Source organism: Primulina eburnea, chromosome 13, assembly GCF_022965805.1.
Source record: "Primulina eburnea isolate SZY01 chromosome 13, ASM2296580v1, whole genome shotgun sequence".
NCBI classification, from domain to species: domain Eukaryota; kingdom Viridiplantae; phylum Streptophyta; class Magnoliopsida; order Lamiales; family Gesneriaceae; genus Primulina; species Primulina eburnea.
In genome coordinates, this window is record NC_133113.1 from 31,401,474 (window position 1) to 31,422,800 (window position 21,327).

The 21,327-nt window shown below is 36.2% G+C and overlaps 6 protein-coding genes across 11 annotated transcripts; 3 read left to right on the top strand and 3 right to left on the bottom strand.

The window, feature by feature from the left end:
- Positions 1 to 139: 139 nt before the first annotated feature.
- On the bottom strand, positions 140 to 3,119 carry LOC140808714 (protein SOSEKI 1-like). 5 transcript variants are annotated; one of them, XM_073165907.1, is made up of 7 exons: positions 3,020 to 3,073; positions 2,622 to 2,758; positions 2,445 to 2,514; positions 2,156 to 2,274; positions 1,378 to 2,023; positions 1,041 to 1,148; positions 140 to 419 (listed from the first exon to the last, which is right to left on the bottom strand). In XM_073165907.1, the coding sequence occupies exons 2-7, from the start codon at positions 2,752 to 2,754 to the stop codon at positions 302 to 304; spliced, it is 1,194 nt and encodes a 397-aa protein (XP_073022008.1). In that variant the 5' UTR covers positions 2,755 to 2,758; positions 3,020 to 3,073; the 3' UTR covers positions 140 to 301. The 5 variants fall into 5 exon arrangements, with proteins under 5 accessions (XP_073022008.1, XP_073022007.1, XP_073022006.1 ...); XM_073165906.1 differs by having other exon boundaries at positions 141 to 419; positions 2,622 to 2,761; positions 3,065 to 3,119; XM_073165905.1 differs by having other exon boundaries at positions 141 to 419; positions 2,622 to 2,761; positions 3,020 to 3,094.
- A 1,770-nt stretch (positions 3,120 to 4,889) lies between these two features.
- Positions 4,890 to 6,819, bottom strand: LOC140810821 (hypothetical protein At1g04090). The gene is given in 3 exon segments (XM_073168713.1): positions 4,890 to 5,956; positions 5,958 to 6,481; positions 6,561 to 6,819. Coding segments are annotated over 3 exon segments (1,671 nt in total). The 5' UTR covers positions 6,682 to 6,819; the 3' UTR covers positions 4,890 to 4,930.
- Positions 6,820 to 8,953: 2,134 nt separating this feature from the next.
- Positions 8,954 to 11,142, top strand: LOC140810067 (beta-hexosaminidase 2). Its single transcript, XM_073167878.1, has 2 exons — positions 8,954 to 9,754; positions 10,027 to 11,142. Exons 1-2 carry the CDS (start codon positions 8,965 to 8,967, stop codon positions 10,974 to 10,976), a joined length of 1,740 nt encoding a protein of 579 aa, XP_073023979.1. The 5' UTR covers positions 8,954 to 8,964; the 3' UTR covers positions 10,977 to 11,142.
- A 921-nt stretch (positions 11,143 to 12,063) lies between these two features.
- On the top strand, positions 12,064 to 12,731 carry LOC140809501 (non-specific lipid-transfer protein 8-like). The gene is made up of 2 exons (XM_073167157.1): positions 12,064 to 12,458; positions 12,573 to 12,731. Exons 1-2 carry the CDS (start codon positions 12,103 to 12,105, stop codon positions 12,580 to 12,582), a joined length of 366 nt encoding a protein of 121 aa, XP_073023258.1. The 5' UTR covers positions 12,064 to 12,102; the 3' UTR covers positions 12,583 to 12,731.
- A 686-nt stretch (positions 12,732 to 13,417) lies between these two features.
- Positions 13,418 to 17,324, bottom strand: LOC140808910 (chromo domain protein LHP1-like). Of its 2 annotated transcripts, none has more exons than XR_012113045.1 (6): positions 16,947 to 17,324; positions 16,805 to 16,830; positions 16,569 to 16,655; positions 15,622 to 16,401; positions 14,096 to 15,169; positions 13,418 to 13,715 (listed from the first exon to the last, which is right to left on the bottom strand). XR_012113045.1 is itself a non-coding variant. In XM_073166255.1 (6 exons), exons 1-6 carry the CDS (start codon positions 17,283 to 17,285, stop codon positions 13,668 to 13,670), a joined length of 1,341 nt encoding a protein of 446 aa, XP_073022356.1. In that variant the 5' UTR covers positions 17,286 to 17,324; the 3' UTR covers positions 13,418 to 13,667. The 2 variants fall into 2 exon arrangements, 1 of the variants encoding a protein (XP_073022356.1); XM_073166255.1 differs by having other exon boundaries at positions 14,096 to 14,156.
- A 520-nt stretch (positions 17,325 to 17,844) lies between these two features.
- LOC140810651 (uncharacterized) lies at positions 17,845 to 21,178 on the top strand. The gene is made up of 8 exons (XM_073168513.1): positions 17,845 to 18,171; positions 18,369 to 18,425; positions 18,608 to 18,683; positions 19,442 to 19,521; positions 19,674 to 19,723; positions 19,801 to 19,885; positions 20,032 to 20,130; positions 20,523 to 21,178. Exons 1-8 carry the CDS (start codon positions 17,911 to 17,913, stop codon positions 20,745 to 20,747), a joined length of 933 nt encoding a protein of 310 aa, XP_073024614.1. The 5' UTR covers positions 17,845 to 17,910; the 3' UTR covers positions 20,748 to 21,178.
- The last annotated feature ends 149 nt before the right edge of the window (positions 21,179 to 21,327 follow it).

A 21,327-nucleotide genomic window follows, 5' to 3' on the forward strand; every position in this document is an offset into this window, starting at 1 on the left:
GTATTGGAGAAAAACACAAAATTGCACGCTGTTGAGATGTGTTATTTGCGGAGTCTTCCAGATTCATAAACATTGAAGTAAAACCAGAAGTTAAGTGTTCATGTATTTTCCCGGAAATCAGAGTACGTCCTTTTTTATCAGGATGTGTTATTTTATATGATGAAAATGATTAAATTGGGTAAAACTTATTGAAGAATAAAAGTTTGAACCTACCAAGAAAGATTTATTACTCTGCTAAAAGAAAATTCTTGGTCACACAGATGATTGTTACAATATATGAGCTAGAAATCTTCATAAACTACTAAATCTTGATATTCGGAGCAAGTGAATTTGCAGCTTCCTTGGAGTTTGATTTGATAACCCTGCAAGATTTCATGTGCACATGAAGCTTTTGCGGCTTGAATGGCTTCCCGCATTGTCTGCCATTTGTTTTTGTGAATACGTTAACGTTAAGTAGTTTATGAAATCCTACAATCACTATCAAAGTTACAATAAAACCGATCTCCCACTCATGAATTCTAAGTTATGCAATTACTAGAAGAGATTAACGATCGAAACATGACAGAGTTGATATATAGTTTAATTTTTTTGAATTATATTACCAGCCGTGAAGTGTGTATAATTTTTAGTAAGCGGATAAATATTACCCAATGTGTCCGAATAATAATTTGCATATTTTAAAAGTCTTTGTTATAAAAAAAAAAATTAAAAAAATTTGTGTAAGATTGTTAATCTTAGTACTATCCTTCTCCTGCAAGGATTGAATTCAACATAAAATGCCCTTGAATTTTTTTAAAAATATAAAGTATATATTTTATGTACGTGTATAATATAAAGTTCATTAGCCGAAACTATTTCCACGAGTCTATGATTTAACACCACCAAAATTTTAAAATCGAAAAAATATAATTTCTAAAAAGTATATAGTTTTTTCGTGTATGCATTTACTTGCACATCTCAGCTAAATTTCTGGACTGGCATGAGAGGAAGTTGTTAATTAGCAATTTACATAGAAGAACTCGAACGGAGAAAGCACTTACGAGCAATTTGGGCAATTAATAGGCTTCAAATTAGCAGCACAAGGCATCCATTGATCTTTGAATTCAATCTTGTTCTTTGTTGAATCCATCGCCGCATCGCAACTCTTCCTATATATAATCCAGAAATTATTAATAAACAATCACTCAAATTATCAAATCTTTGAACCAAAAAAATAATAATAACCAAAATATATCAAGTAGCCTAACAATTGCTAATTACGTACATATCAAGAGTAAAACCATGATTTTAATTAGAAACATAAAATGTCTGCAGATAAGTTAAATATAAAAAGTTTTGATTTTTTTTTTTCAAGAAAAATGGTTCGACTTGAAGTACCTGCCGCTCCATTGGGATTGAGTCAATTTAGGAGTGCCAAAGATCCTATGAGAGCCTCCAAGCTTATCCCTTTTGCATATTTGTGATGAATCAACATTTCTTTGATCACTAGCACACACATTCATAAAAGGGTACTTGTTTTGCTTATTGATCATCACCACTGCCGAGTCATTAGTACTCAAAGCACCGCAAGTCATCAAGTTTCGAAATATATTTGATGCACCAGTAGAGTAGCTCTTGCTTCTCGTAAAACGAGGCTCGGAAGGAGAGTTGGATGAATCAGCAGGTGTGGTACTAATCTTCTCACTGATCTTAACTCTATTGCTTCTGCTCTTGTCTTTCTTGTTGATCTTGAGCTTGGATTCGTCGGAAGTCCACGAAGTCTCGATTTTTTCAGGTTTTTTATCTCGTTTATTGTGTACTCCTGTGTCTGAATTCTTCTCCATTTCAAGTTTTGTAGAGTCATCTGTCAATGTGGATGTCTCGGAGCCAAAGACCTGGGATTCTTCTTCGATTTCGGATGAGGATTTTCTTGGGACGTATAACGAAGTTTCAGATGAATGGCTTTGGATCTCATCTGCTTTTTGATCTTTTGCTGGTTGCTTATCTTTTTGCATTTCAGAATTTTTCGGAGTGCATGCAAAGTCTGTCAGAGTATGACGAAAGAAACAACTCAGATAGCGGAATAAACATCGTAGCTTTGGGTGGTGTTTTGCCTTTTTTCAATTCAAAAATTTTAAAACTGCTCGTTCCATGCCAGATTCTAAAATTAATTCACCTCTGTTGATAATAGTGGAGGAAATCTCTGATCCTTTGACAACATATTCATTGTCTGAGATTGGAGTGATAAGATCATCATCAAATAAATCTTGCCACACATAGCCGGTCTTATATCTCCTGTCAAAAATTAAGAAAAAAGAATAATTTCCCCTTAGAATTTAGAATTTGATCAAGAAAATAATCACTGAAGAGAAAAGCTGGCCCATTCAAATGACAAGAACTTGAGACAAAAGTACGAAGTACATGTATAGCATGATAGGTACACACTGCGCAGAGTCTATAGATACCTCTTGTATGACCAAGAAAATGATTCTGGCATGTCTTTTCCGCGCAAATCTCCCAGCCATCTCTTAACATCTAATACATACAAATCCACACATATCAGATACAAGCATATTCATTTCGATATTTTCGAACAGATACACTCAAGTTAATCAAAATCATGACATCATTAACCCACAAACCTCGCAACCGAACCCCATTTCTTGAGAGATGGAGGATTCGAATGAGGTGAGGATGTTCAATACGGCCCTTCCTACTAAGAAAGTAGACAACATTGAGCCGCCTCACTTCCGCCCCGGTCACTTGTGTCTCCATTAATCTTCTGTCAAAGAAGAAATCAGTCACATGTCACATATTAAGGATACAACCCTCTATCTTTTCAGGCCAAAGAAATTCAAAAAAAAAAATCTTTTTTCGAATAAAAGAAGTTCCCAAGACAGAATCCTTGGTTCTGTGCCGGCCTGCAATGACAAAAAGCAAAAGGGTGGTCGAAATAGAGACGTTTCTAGTGGATTTTAACGATTAAAAAAATCAGCGCAACATGCATGGATTTTTGCAGGCCTCGTGAAAACAAACATACTTCTGTATTGGTAATAGAAAAACATGGAAACAAGAAAATTCTCACGCAGATCGAAATGATCATTGGACAAAGAGAGTAGTGTTAGTCATTTAATCGCAAATGTGATTTAATTTTATATATTATGATTAGATTAGATCTGTAACTAAGCTATAAAAAGGGGAAACTTGGTCTCGTCCCACAAGTTGTCTGATTTCCCGCGATATTGTTATGCATTTTTGGCAGCTTTTGACTCTCTCTTTTGCCCAGATTAAAGAAACTTTCTTCTTGCATGCATTATTTTACAATGATCCACTTTTATTCAATTATAAGGATATAAAAATTGGAATAAAATATTAATTTCTTGTTGTATGCTAGCATAAAAGTTCATGTACGTTTTTGAATAGCTTGCACCTTTTTTTTTATGGTAGATATACCATTCATAATTGTGAGATGTTTTTTTTAAAAAAATTAGTGGATATATCTTTCCATATATAACGAAGAGCGGGAAGTAATTGCAAATGGAGAAAGTTTCGGGGAGAAGAATATTGAAATAGATTATTGTAATAATATGTATATTGATTCGATTTTATCATTGAATATACATACATGGGGCAATTCCAAGATTATATTAGCTTTGAAATATTCACTAAAATTGGTAAGACGGATCAATTTTGGAAGACGGATCTCATCCCAATTATTGAAAAAAATATCATTTTTTATGTCAAAAATATTATTTGTCATCATAATCATGAATCAAATTATAATTCGTGAAACTCTAAAAAACCTACTCTTATTTATTTGAGTATGTCTCTTGTGAGACAATCTCACGAATCTTTATCTGTGAGACGGGTCAAACCTACCGATATATATGATATGTCGGAATATATAATTGGTTTAGGTTAATGTTTTGGTTGGGACTAATTCTTTGCGCGAAAAGGTTATTTTTCATATATATATAGTGGATCGAAGTTGCTTGTGTAATATAATATATAAATTATATATATTTGCATGCGTAGAATATATTCCAATTTTTAAAATATTTTCGTTATGTAAAACATTTTTTAAATGCGCTTAGATTATATTTTTTTGCGAGTTTGGGAAACAAACAAATTTTTTTCTTTTTCACAAACTTGGTGTGCGGTGAAGGATAATTGACTGTAAAATAAATATATATTATGATTTTTTTATTTAATTTAAAAATATATATTGAATAAAAGTAACGGGACATGCAGTTGTTGAAACTACTTTTTTTTAAATACTATCTTAATGATGTATTTAAGAATATATATTTATGAGTATAAATAGAGTTCATTGATTTTTCAATGGACCGTGTATGTGTTAAATGTTTGGCAAAAACTTGTGTGAGAGGGTATCATCGATCGTATTTTGTGAGACAAGTTTCTTATTTGGATCATTCATGAAAAATTATTACTTTTTATTGTGAATATCGGTAGAGTTAACCCGTCTCACGGATAAAGATTTATAAGACCGTGTCACAAGATACCTATTCTAAATGTTTACTCTTAGATATACTATTGCATGGGATAGTTTCTTAAATGTAGCATCTTATCGCCCGACGAAAACATATATGTATTCGAACAAACAATATCAATTTTTCTTTTGAAGGAAACTCAATATATTTCAAAAATAATTTATATAAACTAGTATACAATAATATCAACTAATTTTTAATTAATTTGATGCGTACACTCCTTATTATTAATTTTAAAATAAAAAAAATTATCATATTTAGATAAATATTTTAACTTTACAAGACGTAACTGAAGGTAACTAATTCATATAAAATAAATTTAATGATTTTATTTCTTCAATCTATATAACAACCTAATTTATACAAAAAAAAATTAAATAAATATATAAAACATATATATTTTTTGAAAAAATACCAAGTATTTAAAATTTATTTGAGAATCAAGCCCTTTCATCACCCATCCAACTATCTTTCCCTTTAGGTCCAGTAGGCCCTTCCTCACCCAACACTTCATCAGGGAGACTCCTCACAAGCCTATCAAACAACTTCTTCAGTTTCCCTGGCAAAACCTTCTCAACTTTCTTCAGTTCGACCTCAATGCTATAGCTAATCTTTGGCCCCCATTCTCTTGCATAGTTCAACCATGGAGGCTCGACGAAAATCGATCCTAAATACTCCGCATTTACGACGACAAACTTTGCCCCAACGTCCATCAAAAACTTGCTCTTAGCACTATCATTTCTTATCCCTATATTGCCACTTCCTTGCAACACGAGCCCTGGCTTCTGATACGAAGCGTGCCCACTCAACGACGAATAGGCTACCGGTCTGTTCCCGTTCTCGAACTCCAACTGGGAGGTGTCGAGCCAAATCCCTCCACTATGTCGAGCATAGTATACGCTCTTTAGCTCACCTTTCAAGTTGCTGATTCTCAGTGTGACATGTTCCCAGTCACCAACATGTTGGCCGATTTTTCCTAAGGAAATGTTGAAGAACGCGACTTTCGCCTTCGCGGGGCCGTTGAAAGGGTAAAACAACCAAATTGCTATGTCCGTAAATGTTCCACCAAACATTGGTTTCACATGCAAATAAGCACATGCTTCTGCTAAATCACCTTTCTTGACTCTCTCTTTTGTTGCATTGTCCGAAGGAAGATCGAGCCAGTAAGCACCGTCGTTTCCGCCACCCTGTGGAAGATTCGAACCTGTTTTATCGATTGAAATGGGCTTCGATTCTTCTCCTTTCGTGTACAACAACGCCCCGTTTTCGAAGAACCATGTCACAGAGCAAGGGAAGTAGTGTTCGTCAGGGTGAAAATATATATGGGGAGAGTAAGCTTCAACCAATGCCTTAATCTGATCTGCATTAGGCATTGCATTTCTACTTCCGTTAGCATTCTTTAAACAGGCTAAATATTCAGAATCAACACCATCCTTTTGAGCTACAAATGTGCCTGTAAGGATTCCCACTGGCCTCAACTCCCCTAACTCTCGGCCTCGGGCTATAAACATTAAAACCCGTCCCAGACGACCAAATCAACTCCCCGTTTTCACGAACATCAGTGAAATCGACGTGTACACACCGGACCTTATCAAGAGCCGGTTTCTCTGGCGAATTCGTGACAACATGTCCAATTACTTTATACCCTTCGGGAGGGGTTGGAAGCCATATATATCCAACACCATCCTGCTTGATTTTTAAAGATTCACTACTCCAAACAAGAGAATAATCAATTGGCGGCTTTAGTAATCCCCTTGAAGGATCATTAGTCACGTCTTTCGCTGCAAGAATCCATCCGTTTAACGACTTGTTGTTCGGTTGGCTGTAGCAACCAAGTGTATAGAATCCATCCGGTACCGTAGAAGGTTCAAAAAAAGTCGCACCAAGATCATCCAGTCCGCCCTCGTGTGTTGTCCAAACTTTGGTGAATGTTGATACTTGGCATATTTCTAGCCCTCCCAGATCAATGGTTCCACGCGCAAAATCTCCACCTAAACCGCAGTAAAACATGAAAGAGTAAATCCAACACTAGTTAACATTATATTTTCAGTTGAGAAGTGGAATGATCACCTGGAGGCCAGGAGGGTAGCTGAGAAGGAAGCTGGAACGAGGTTTCGATAGGAAGAGGCTTCTTCTTTTTCTTGAAAAGATCGGAAATCTTAGACAAAGCAATTAGTCGATTCCCCATCATTGAAACGGCTAAATATATTTGCTTGCTATATGAAGAATATATATTGTTCGAATAAGCTAAAGCATGAAGTAAAGAATTAGGTATATTCTTGTAGGAAGAGACAAAAACCAATGGCCAATCAAGATTTACATTTCGTGCAAGTCTGAATATTTTTTTTGAAAGCACGTTTTTCTCCTTACAGTCTTCACGTATCGGTACAACTTTTCTTTCACGTCAAACTTTTATATTCAACTTTAATTTTTGCTACGAATTTTTTTAACTCTGAATTTAATTTGTCTGCCTTGTCAGTATATGCCATTTTGTGGCTGATCATTGGTAGAAATTAACATCAATGTGGCAGTTACGTCTCCTTTTCAAGTTAGTGTTAGATTTATTATTTCAACGACTTTTTGGAGTCGTGATGCGATTTACCTACGTCCAGACATAATTCTTCTTTTCTTATTCACAAACGGGCTGGGCTGACGTTAGCAGGTACATGACTTTATATGCTAGAACCAGGCCTCGGTTGACCAGCCCATTTCTTTTACTGGGCTGGACTTAGGTAGTTCTGGCCCGGCTCATAAACCGGTTCCATTGACATGTCTTGAATTTGGGTATTAATTATTATTATGTTGTAAAAAAAGAAAATAGTTATTATTATTTAATCATAGCTTGTATATATTAATTTAATCAATTTAGAGGAATCATTTTATTTGTGCAAGTTAATCTTAGGTTATATTTTCATAATAATTGATACTTGTTATTCAATAATTACCAATTTCCAATTTAACTAGTCGGATCATATTATTTATACAAAAAATATGTTCGCAACATATTTGGTAAGGCCACCTATGGAAGCAAAAGCAGGGCAGGCCTTGTGAGTTAAAGTGAGCCAAATCGGAATAAAATTATATTTATTAACTAATGATAAGTAACAGATTCGTTTTCTGTTAAGATACTAAAGTTCTATTAGAAGAGTTGTAAAAATAATATTATAATTAATTACAAGTCAAAATCATCGTTAAAGAACACATTTGGCAACAGCTCGTGTCAAGAATCTGATATTTCCTGAGCTATGTATTCACGAAAACTTATGTGAGACGATCACGTGTTAATTTTGTGAGACAAATAAAAAAATATTACTTTTCACTTTAAATATGAAGCAAGTTGACATGTATCATGAAAAAATATGTGAAATCGTTTAACAAGATATCTACTTGTAAATATTTATTTATATTATGATTTTTAGGAGCTTAAAACAATAATCTATCCAAGATAGCGCCTGCTGCCGGCCAAATATTTAATTAGGAAATTTTAGAAAACTTATATAATTTGCGATAAAATTTAGATTATATTTCAAAATAATGAAATGTAAATCGATGGATTCTTTCTCATTGTAAAGACATGAAGTAGTTGGTGTTTGGGATATAATTAGAAAATAAAAATAATCCCGTAGACTCCAAATCACAAGCAAACAAAGGAGGAGTAAGTTGTAAACTCTTGCTATGTCGTGTTCAAATTCAGCCCCTTGATTTTAAAGCTACGCTGTTTTTAACTTGCGAGTATTTTACATTTGATGATTCAAAACAACCTCCTTTACCTATTGATTGAATCAAATTTACTCAAGTCAAACTTTCGATATTGAAAATAAGTATATTGTCCTTATTTCAAACTCATTATTCCACACTCAAATATGATTTAAAAATAAAAAACCAAATGGAAACAGATAATTTTCGGTTTCATTTCAAATTTGGAACTTGTAAACGAACGATAATCCAGCCTTCAAATTAAACCCGAAAATCAATAAAAATCTATAAACTCTGTATAAAATTTTTACAAAAACAAATATTTTTATGAGATCGTTTCATATATCAATTTTGTGAGATAGATCTTCATCTCGTCTTATTCCATGAATTTTTTTTTTCCAAATCCCAAATCAATTCCTGTAGGTATTTTTGAAATGCTCTTTATATAAATGAATATGTATCTTGTGAGACGGTCTCACGAATCTTTATCTGTGAAACAGGTCAACCCCATCGATATTAACAATAAAAAGTAATATTTTTTCATGGATAATCCAAATAAGATATCCTCTCACAAAATACGACTTATGAGACCGTTTCACACAAATTTTTCACATATAAATATATTATATACCAAGAGGATAAAAAAATACAATTAAATTTTTAACATTGAATAATAATAAAATCATAAATAAACTAAAAAACTGGTCGACAAATGGAAATTTTAAAAGAAAAAAAATTGTATATATAAGCAAGCACTTGTGGTTGAAATCCAAAATCAATGAACCAAATAATAATGGCTCACACAATCTTCTCCTTCTTGATATGTGCGTCAATATGGACTCTTCCTCAAATCTCAGCCGTTGGAGATTATCCACTCAACGTCTGGCCCAAGCCCACCACATTCCAGTGGACCCAACCGCAGGCTATCTTACTCTCTCCCGATTTCACTATCTCCGCGCCCGCCCACCGCTACCTCGGCCCCGCCGTCCAGCGCTACCTCCGCCAGGTCTCGACGGAGTACCACCGCCCTCTCGTCACCCCACTACTCAACTTCACTTCGTCGCCGCCGCTGAAGGCCCTCGTTGTCGCGATTGCTGACCCTTTCGCCACCTTGACCCACGGCGTCAACGAGTCATACACACTCACCATCCCGTCAACAGGAGACGACGCCGTGCTGAAGGCGGGAACAGCATGGGGGGCAATGCGTGGACTGGAGTCGTTCTCCCAGCTCGTGTTCTCGAATCCTCCGAGAGTTGCGTGCGGGCTGTACATTTCCGACGCGCCGCTGTTCGTGCACAGGGGAGTGATGCTCGACACGTCGAGGAACTACTATGGGCTGGAGGATCTGCTGAGGCTGATTCGGGCTTTGAGTATGAATAAGTTAAATGTATTCCATTGGCATATCACGGACTCGCACTCGTTCCCGATCGTGGTGCCGTCGGAGCCGGAGCTGGCGGAGAAAGGTGCGTATGGCGAGGAGATGACGTACACGGCGGCGGATGTGAAGACTGTGGTGGAGTATGGTATGAAATATGGAGTTCGAGTTGTGCCGGAAATCGATATGCCTGGTAAGAAAAGAACAACCTTTGTCTCAAACTAATTTCTCTATTTTTTTAAAAAACCAAAAGTTTTGCCTTTCCCCCTTAAAATACATTATCCACTGCCAAATGCATAGAATCATCCGTTTAGTACATTAATAATTATTTGTAATATCTGATCTTCGAAGTGTATATTTATGTTTCATCATGCTCTTTAAGCATAGGTTTATTCGTCACATTAAATTAGTAGGATTCTGCCAAGTGTTGCAACCATTTAATTGTTTGGATTTGCACTTTTGCAGCACACACGGGATCTTGGGCTGAAGCCTACCCTGAAATCGTTGCTTGTGCAAACGAGTTCTGGTGGCCTGCTGAAGCTGGTTGGGATGATCGTTTCGCAGCTGAGCCAGGAACTGGACAACTGAATCCCTTGAATCCTAAGACATATGAAGTTGTCAAGAATGTTGTCCATGATGTTGTTGCGATGTTTCCCGATCAACTTTATCATGCAGGAGCCGATGAAATCACTCCGAACTGCTGGAAAATCGATCCTTTAGTGCAGTCTTTCCTTGCTAAAAATGGAACCTTGAGTCAGATTCTTGAAATATTTGTTAATTCCACTTTACCCTACATCATTGCTCTGAATCGAACGGTGGTCTATTGGGAGGATGTTTTATTGGACGCTAATGTAAAAGTGAACCCTTCTTTGCTTCCACCCGAAAACATTATTCTACAATCGTGGAATAATGGACCAAACAACACAAAAAGAATCGTCGATTCTGGTTATCGTGCTATTGTTTCATCTTCAGATTTTTATTACTTGGATTGTGGGCATGGAGACTTTTTGGGGAACAATAGTCAGTATGATCTGCCGCCTGGTACTGATCAAGGTAAAGGCGGATCATGGTGTGGACCATTTAAAACATGGCAAACCATATACAACTATGATATAACTTACGGATTGACTGAGGCGGAGTCAAAGCTTGTAATAGGTGGGGAAGTGGCATTATGGTCAGAGCAAGCAGATCCGACCGTTATGGATCCACGGATTTGGCCTCGAGCTTCGGCGATGGCCGAAGCTTTATGGTCGGGGAACCGAGATGAGACAGGAAACAAAAGATCTGCAGAGGCTACAGATAGGTTGAATGAGTGGAGATACAGGATGGTGACCCGGGGAATTGGTGCGGAACCAATCCAGCCACTATGGTGTATCAAGAATCCAGGCATGTGTAACACTGTTCATCCGATGTAGATACTCTTCAAGAATTTAGTTTTCTTTATTTATTTGACCATTGCTCTCAGTACTTGTCTGGTTTGCATATGAGGATTTGGTGTAATTGAGATATTTGTATCAAGAACGTGGAAATTTGATTTTACTGATGCTAATCTTTTAAGGTTGTCGTTTGCAAGCATGCTTATGATTGGTTGTCTAGGATGTAAAGGTTTCTCTTTGATGCTTTATCTTATTATTATTGTAAAGTACATAAATTGTCTAATTTCGCAAGACAATTACTCTAAGCACCCCCTCTGAAAATAACCCGTCGAAGATTACAAATACGTATGAGTGTAATCCAGCCGATATGCATCGAATTGAATAAAATTCGAGCTCGTATGCAACGAAAAGTGAATTTTTGATTAGGCGTATACCAAGTTATTCAAGCTTAGCCTCGGAAATATCGATGTTTTTGGAGCATAATTGAGTTTGAGGTTGGAAAATTTAAAGATTAAAATCCGGTTCCATCTTTCTAAGATATATTGCAAAATAAATATAAAGTATTAATATTTTAAATCGGTGACCTTTTCTAAGTTACTTCCACAGTCCTAGTATTGTGGTAATCGTCCCAATGCTACAATATTAACAAACACCATGGTCCACTTTGTTAAAGCCGGCAAGAAACGTGTTTGTCGAGTGAAACTCAAGTCAACAATTCAAATGACAGTGTTATTTGTCAAACAGCTGAGAAATTTGTATGATAGAATAGATAAATCTCCATATTCTTAAGCTGCTATCCGATTTTGTAGATTTGTGTGTAGCTCGATGATGTAGTTTCTTTGATAAAATATGTGCGTGAAACAACTAATTGATTCCCATATCTGTTATTTTTTCCCTTTTATCAAACAATGAATATTATAAGGAACATGCATGGAGTAGGTTTATGTTTAGTTCTGCAAGTTAAGCAGCACAGCTGCATTAACTTGAAAACATTAACCATTTCTCGTGTCCTGAAGTGCTCTATATAGTCTGACTTTCGGATCATTAACACACTTTCTTGCACTCAATCACATAACTAAACAATTTTTTTCACGAAATCCCCAGATCTTTGCCTATAAAGCAGCTGATTTTGGCACCTCATTTTTCAGAACTCCTCGCATTAACCATGGCACCATCTTCGATACAGATAGTTCCTTCCATAGCCGCAGCTTTCTTGATCATGTTGTATATTCTACTTCCATCTTCCGAAGCTAAAATTTCGTGCAGCGACGTGATAAAGGACATCCAGCCCTGTATCAACTACTTGAAGAGTGGCAGCGGACTCCCACCGGCCCCTTGCTGTGCTGGTGCGTCGAATCTTGCTTCAACTGCCACAACCTCAGCTGATAAGCAGACTGCTTGTTCTTGTCTTAAGAATGCCTCCAAGAACATTAACCTCAAACCCGAACTTGCTAAATCCCTTCCAGGGAATTGTGGGATTTCGTTGCCATTTGCTGTTTCGCCCAATGTTGATTGCTCCAAGTAATGAATGACCTTCCATGTTTTCCATTCGCCTCCTATATGCAAATCTTTTCTTTGATTTCTTGAAACAACTAATAAAGTAAGATTATATATATATATCTTCTTTTTTTGCAGGATTGGTTAAATTTTATATGCTGAATTCATGAAGGAAGATAAAAAGTATTACAAGCTTGAATCTTACTGTTCCCTGTTTTTCGTTATGTTAGTTCGTGTTGAATAAATGTATGTTTCTTCTCTTCTCTGGAGATGAAATCTGATGAGTTGTGCGTGATATTTCACTGCTTTAAGTTTCAAGAATCTTATAAATCTCAGTCGAGAAAAATAAATTTGTGCTCTCGTATAGCACAATTTAGACAATATTAACTTGCATAACCAATTCAAATATTAAAACTGCCCAATGATAAATACAATAAATTAATTAGACAAAAAATTTAGGAATGTTTGGAATTGATTTGGGTATTTCGGGAAGATATATAAAAGCATTTTTCGAGGAAATGAATTCGCGACGAATGTCTTTGTTTTTTCAAAAATACTGTTTTGGCTGTAAATATAATGCTAGGCAAGAAGCTGAAGCATCATTTACCAATTTCCATTGTTTTTGGAGTATTAATTATGGATGAGATAAAAATCGAAGTGCATAGACCAAACCACATTAATTCGTTCGTTTCGACAACTTAATTTCAGTCTTTAAATATCATTTTGTTAGATTATTTCGATTTGATTTGTTTTTTTTTCTTTTGTAAAATCAAATAAACCAAACAAATTGCATAAGTCGTACCTAAAAACTTTTTAGTCAAAAATATTTTTTTCTGAATATTTCAATTTGATTAGTAAGATGGTTTCCATCCATGTTAAAGCAAAAACCCCCAACCCCTCAAAATATCATATCACCAAATATGCCACAGTGAAAAAAAAAAAACCCAAAAATAACAACGGGACGAATAAAAGGAGCGAAGAACTAAAATGGAAAATGAAAATAAATCACTTCGACCATATTTTCAACTGCATGAAGGGGTAAGTTGATGCAATAAAGCATATCAGTGCTGTTATATATTCGAGCTTAACACTATCTACCATACTGCCAATGGATACTGTGTTTGCATGGCCTGCACTAGGCCTTTGATTCAAAAAGTTGCAACAATATATAATATACATATAGGAATAAGATATGACCCTACTGTTGCTGCGCTTTAACTGGTTTACCAGATCTCATCTTGTTGGACTATACCTCAAATGTTTCTCATAAAAGTCTATCAGCTGCAGAAGAGAAAACAATGCAAGCTATATGATTGAATGATTCAAAGTCTGTAATTGAGGATTCCCGCATTAGCAATGATGATTCAGGTCACAAACAGCGGAGGAGCAACATTGTCTGGGTGGCCCAATTTTTATTTTTATTTTTTTTAAGTATTAATTTTGGATAAATTTGGACTAATTTGATATTAACTCTCAATTTATAACTTTAAAAGATTCAGAGTTTAAAATCCTAGTCCGGATGACCCAATTTTCCTGGCCTGCCGCTCGTCACAAAGGGGCGGACTTGAGATCTTGGTTAGAATGAAACACAACTTCGATGGTCCAAGAACACAAAGTAAACAACTAATAAGATTAACAACTAATAAGATTATGAAGCTTACCAAGAGGGGATTGTTAGCTTTCAAAAATTTGTTATCCACAGTAACTTTAGATCCATCGGACCTTCATGCAGCATGGCAATCGTGGATCATACACAAGCAAAAGAATTATGAGTAGACATTAATCGAAGACTCAATATATTCAGAACTGCATAAATTGTAATAAGAACATCAGAAAGCACCAGAAGCGAAGTTACAGAATTTAAGGTTCAGTTTCGCTGCTTGACTTGATTTGGTCAGGCCTTCGTATTTCAAAGTCCAGCTCAAGTTTTGGGATGAATTTTCCAATCTATTATAATTTTTCCACCCTTCAGTCAATTTGTCATTCGAAAAATCAAATATGCTGTTTAAACTCAATTATTAAAAAATTATAGATTCAATTCTCTCCACCTTTTCCAAACCATCATTTCATTAAATCACTTTTCCACGCTTTCGTTAAACATCACTTCGTTATGTCAACAGCTTGTGTCAAAATATTTTCTTTAAATAGTATTTCAAAAATTGTGACAGATGTCATGTACTGAAACTTTTTGATGCCTCGACCAATTCGTTTGTCTTGATTTTTTTTTTCTTTTCGAAGAATATGTCTTGATATTTCAGAATACTGTTTTATTTTATAGTTTGCTATGTAAATCAATGTATATGTAATTTAGCATAGAGGAAACCATAAGACTACGGAGCAAGAAAATTTCAGAGAAATATCCATTCAGGGATGTTGCTGAAATGATTAACGTGACTTACAACGTACTATAAACTCCACTCCTTCAAGTTCTAACCATCAAGATTTAAGAGCAGTGGTAAGAGTCCAGGAAGTTAACTATACCTAGGAGAAAAATGTCTCTAAAGTCACATTATTATTCCAGGTGCAAACCCCATCAAAAGCCAATAAGGTACAAGTTCTTAATATTTTGTGTCAAGAACATAGCCCGTTTTCCTACCAAACCCGGGTCAGATTCTTCTCTGATGACTTCCTTTTCAGGTCATTCACTCGGAAGCTCACAAAATTGAGTGCTACGACATCTTCCCATAATTTATGGGGAATTTCCCATGCTAGACCCGACAAAAGATCAGTTCGACCTACATGATTAATTTATACGTAATGATCCTACTGAAACCATCGATTTAGCATATAAAGGACATAATTTATGCCAAGTACACCAGCTTCATGTCCAAACAAAAATTGTTGTCAAAGCATGCGCTGGTGGAAATAAAAGACGGCCAGGGGCCAAACAATGCATGCAATACTTTACAAAACCACGATTCTAGGGCATGATTAATTCTGACATGGACAAATCAGATAGTTTTCGAGGGACTTGCAGACAAATAAAAACAATTGCGGATCAAGGAAATAGTTCAACAAACTTCAAAGGTCTAACGACAAATAAATTGCTATCTGACAATCTTATTCTTCCAATTTGGAAGCATCCTCTTTTAAAACACACTCACTTTCATGGGAGCTTCAATTATCAACGTTTCATATATTCGTCAGATAAAGATGAACTGAGAAAATTAGGAGTTCGATCACATACCTCGTTGCCTCAAAAGCTACCAAGACTTCTTGGACGTTGTTTGATATGGAAGCTTTGTAGCTTATGGGTTTGAGAATCTGAGTGATGGAGCACGTTGTTTTGGAATCAGAATACTTATTCTGGCAATTTGTATAACTTCCCAGGAAATCTGAATGTTGAACAACCACAGGTTCTATTGCAGCACATGTTGTTACTGTGTTCTGTGCACCATCCATGGAGTATGATGTTAGATCTTGCTTGAACCTCTTGACTGAACCAGATTTCCTCTTTTTTGCCCCAGTGCAATGACCTGATTGGTAAATGTCCACTGCATCAGCTCTACTCGATCCATTTGGCAGCATATCTCCCCTTTTCGGTTGGCCTTCCTCAGGAGTAATAGAGATCCTATTAGCATCTTCCATGCTGATTGTCATTGCTCCCTTCAATTCACAAAGCTTCAAATCCAACTCATTTAGCTCCTTTTCTTCTTCCCTCTCGACAGAAACTATACTCACAAAATTCTCATTTATCCCCTTTGACACTTCAATGCTGTTTCCACCGCTTACATCTGTCTCTCCACTATTATGTATACTGCTAAAGTCATTCAGCCTGGGGAAAGAAATAGGGTCCTCGCTAATCCTGACAACATGAGAAGGCACGTCGTAAGTGGCAGCTGCAGGGGATTGCTGCTGCTTTGGCAACTTCTGCTTCGGAAGATGCTGCTTTTTTTTAATCTGAGCATGAGTAATGCCAGTTTGGCGCTTCCTCTTGCGTGTTGGCCTACTTTTTCCAGTTTTCAAACTTGAAATACAACAAAACCACAAAGAATCCGAAATAAATATAAACTGATATGGCAAATCAGCAATCATAATGTACTTAAATGGCACTATAATAATTAGTTTACAAGCTGATCAAAGCGCTCGCACAAAATGGCACAAGATACAGCAAGAACTGAAGAAGATGAAAACCTTTCTTCATATGCATCAATAATATCTGAACATTGTAACAAATTATCCAGAGGCTCCCAAGTATTTGCTGCCTCCGACCAGCCTCGCCTTCTCAATAACACATTGAATACCAATTAGCAACACATCATATACAGGTCATCGACAAAAAAAAAAAAAAAAACCACCCACTTGTATTAATTTGACGAAATGAAAATCCCATTATCACAACATGTAGATTCGTCTTGAAAATTACTCACCATTTAATGAGATACTGAACTTGACCCTTCATTTTGCCGCATTCCAAATCAGCCCCAACATTAACAGAAAACCCAAAATCAAGCGCAATAACTTTCAGCAAAATAATCGATAACATCTAAATGTAATATCCAAAAATTTCACCTTTCGGACGCGCTTTCTGCGTACGCTCTCAATCTCATAGTATCCCTCAGCAAGCTTCACCCTGTCGCCCTCCACCTCCTCCGTGTCCACCTCTGCAATACAAAAGGTTTCCGACGGCTCGTACTCTTTCTCAGCTCCCGAATCATCATCTTCTCCTTGTCTCTCTTCAAAAGCTTCTTCAGCAGGTTCGAGTTTCTCGCTCCCCTCTCCACTATGGAGTCCCTCTTTCTCCTCCAACCCCTCAGTCGCGTCGCTGACGTCGGTAGGGGTGGGAGGTGAGGGTAGGTAAGGGGATTGTACGGGGTCAGCGCTGCTGCTTCTCTTTTTCCCTCCTTTCATTTTCTCTCTCTAGACTACATAATACAGTGACGTGTGGTTATATTTTTTAAACTGTGAATTATATAATATTTTATCTGTTATTTGATTAATTATTATAATTATCTTACATTAAATTTTATCTGATTTTCGAAATTCATTTTAAAATATCCTAATGAAACGGACTCCACTAATGCTCAGTGCTGATCTAATAATTTTTAGGTTTCAGTCTGACTTTAAAAAAAATTCATAAATTAAAACGTGCGTTCATATTTTTTTTATACTCGTAAAAACTTTATTTTTGAATTAAATCACTATCTTAATCTAGGTGCTGATAGACTGATCCTGACAACTTTTAGGTTTTAGTCTAACTTAAAAAAAAAAACCGTTAAATCATAACGTGCATTTATATTTTTTAGGTTCATAACAACTTTTTTGAATTTAATATACAAAATAAACAATGCACAATAGCCAGAATTCATATATTGTAATTGAGTAATAAGATCAAATATGTATATAACAATCTATATAATATATATCTATATAACAAATCAAATATATAAAATGTTTGTAAAATTAAGCATATTTTTGCGACTTATACCGAATATTGTTTTGTCTTTTAAGGGAACACCTGCAACTCTGTTGCCGGATGGCTTCCATTTATTCCGCCATTCCGAGGTTTCTCCGGCCAAGCAACGCCCTTTCAATTGAAAGAACATTGGGAGTTTCCTTTGCCCCGCCGACGGTATCTTTCTCCACGTTCCACAGCTTTACTGTTTCTATTTCTGCTTCTGCGGCAGTGACGGCTGCGTCTACTCCTTTATCCATAGCAGAAAAACAGGAAATCCGAAGCCCAGAACTCGTCGCTCGGGAATACGCGGATCTTAATCTATCTGACAAATTCTGCGAGGTCTGCTATTGCACATGATGTGAAGAACCTTGCTTGTTGTGTTTAAGTTTTGTTTAGTTTTATGTGGGTTTAGTGCGTAATGCTGAATATTTCGGGGTGTTTCAGCTGGGTTTATGTGTTTAAGTTTCTATCTCTTTTAATTTTCAATTTGTTATTAACTTTTGGGTACTTCTATTGATATATTCGAGCCGTTGCAGGAGGTGGGTCATGTGAGAATTCGGCAGCATGTTAATCCTCTTCGTTCCACACTCATGGTAATTTATCCAAGAGGGAGCAGATTTTCGCTTAAGCCTTTTGTTTTTGTGTTGGTCGAGTGATTGTGCACAGGATGAGTAATGGATGGGACTAGGAGAGGTTCTGAGTTATACTGTTGATTTTAAAGATTGATGATTTCTCCAACTCGTAAAAATGATAACGTCTTGCTTTTGGTGTGTAGATTCCCGTTGAATTGCCAGATTGGAGTTTGGTGTATGATGATCCGACGTTGCCATTGATGGTGGATATTGGTAGTGGTAGGACCTTATTTACTTCTCTTGACATCTGAACATATTCCGATCAAATATTTGTGCAACGTGGTACTCATATAATGCGATGTCCGCCCATGGTTTCTCAATTGCCTCTTGATCTATGATTTGACTAGAATTGACCTTTCATGTAATAGGATATGCATGTGTGAAGTATTATTATCTGTCAAATACTGTACTTATTGGTTGTTTTTTGGTAGCCCACATATATTTTTAACCCACATATATTTTTCTTCTGATCGTATACATTGGTGTCAGCATCACTGCCAATGTGATTATATGCCCTTTCTAGTTCGGAACCACATCTTATAGTCACAAAAGATATTGATCTTTGTCACCTTTTAGTACAAAATGAGTTTGACCTTCTACATAAATGTAACTCGATACCTTTCAGTTAGGCTCTGTGACGATCATCTCACTTACTGCATTTTGTTTCTTTTATATTATCATTTATACACATGATTGGGCACTCTATTCTAACTTGTGGCTACAAAATAAGTTTGATCTTCTACATAAATGTAACTTGATACCTTTCAGTTACGCTCTGTGACGATCATCTCACTTACTGCAGTTTGTTTCTTTTATGTTATACACATGATTGGGCATTCTGTTATATGTTGTGGCACTTTCTTATTCAATCACGTGAAGGACTTTTGCTTCTTCACTCTAGAATATACAATCCTCTGCAGAATTTCAACTTTGCTATTTGTTGATTGTCATCTTAAAAAGGATAATGAAAATTTCAGGTAGCGGAAGGTTTCTCATTTGGCTTGCCAATAGAAATTCAGGATTGAAAAACTACCTGGGATTGGAAATACGGCCAAAAGTAGGCAACGGGATCCTTAGTGGTTTTGCACATGCACGCCCACATATGTATATTACATATTTATATGTATAAAACTTAAAGTGCAGTTCTTCCTATGTGGAAAGCCAAACACATGAGAACTCGATTTACTTTCTTTTGTTTTTCTTGCACAGTTGGCTAAGCGTGCTGAACATTGGGTGAATGAGCTGGCTCTAAGGAACATGTAAGGCTTCAAAAGTTTAATGTATTACGGCTCTTGGAAGTTACTGAAATTGGTGGTTGACTAATGTGTAAATGCAGACATTTCATTTTTGCTAATGCGACCATCTCCTTCAAACAACTTGTCGCCACATATCCAGGCCCTTTGGTTTTAGTGTCTATCTTGGTGAGTTCTTGTCCAGTAAAATCCGCAAGCAATGTTATTTTCTGCTCTATATATTTAGAAGTATGTGAAAATCTAAGAATTCCTTCAGTTTAGAATAAATTATCTTTTCAATGAACTGAACAGTTAACATTCTTCGCACTATGCAGTGCCCAGATCCTCATTTCAAGAAAAAACATCATAAAAGAAGGGTAGTGCAGAAGCCTCTGGTTGAATCTATTGTAGATGGCTTAGTGCCTGGGGGTCGGGTAAGACTATAAAATTTCAGTTTCTTGTATACAGTTGCACCTTGAGCTTTTCAGCGGCAATTTGCATATGATCAGCGTTTTATGACGTGCTTCACATGATATTTCTGGTTTTGCTACTTTAGAAAGATTTATATCATCTTCAGGCTAGATTTCCCATCATTCAAGCCAACCAATGAGGAACCTCTAATTCTTTCAGGAACTTGACTTTTGGCTAAATTGCGGAACAGTCACATTCTTCATTTTATAAGAAAATTATCTCATCAAGTTATATTTGTATATGTGTATTTGTGTCTATATATATACAGATGTGCACCATATTCCTAGCATTCCTTCTCTGTTTTCAAAACTATTTTGATGTTTAGCATCACTTAAATGACATTTTTGTTGGACAGGTCTTCATTCAATCTGATATACTGGATGTGGCAGTTGACATGAGGAACTATTTTGATGGCATTTCGAACAAAATCATACATATCGACAGAATTGACCCTAACATGCCGTGTGACGAGGAGGGATGGTTGTTGAGCAATCCAATGGGAATAAGAACTGAGAGAGAGATCCATGCAGAATTTGAAGGTGCAAGAATTTATCGAAGAATGTACCAAAAACAGGGATAATTTCTGTATATATATGTGCATGATGAAAAGCATTGCAGCTGTGAACGAGTCATGACTGAAATATATTGGTTGGTGGCTGTTACTCTTCTCGCCTTGTTTACAGTTGGCATCACGGTCCATGCATGTTATCGCCCTTTGTAGTTTAATGATTTGTCAACGTTATTATTTGAAGACTTTCCTATGTTGAACTGGGACGACCCTCTTAACAGATCTTCAAGAATCTGCAATTTGCTGAAGGTCCTGTATCCAGCTGCTCTTCACTCTTTACTCCGGTACTTTCCTCCATGGCCAGAGGCTCTTTTTGAGATAGCTTCGCGTATGCTTTATGTTCCATTTTATACAGATTGTTATCGAATTAGTTGGATCTGTTGTATCAGAGGCCACGTGGAACCACCCTCCAGGATTTATAAAAATATGCTGCTTCTTTGATATTCTGTTGGGTGATATATATTTGTTATTGATTACATCAGTTTCTTGCTTTATTTTCAATCATTCTAATTAAATTATTTGAATCTATAGCAAACATGTTTATTTCATGATACGTGAATAATTACTTGTGTAGAATGAATTAATAAAATTT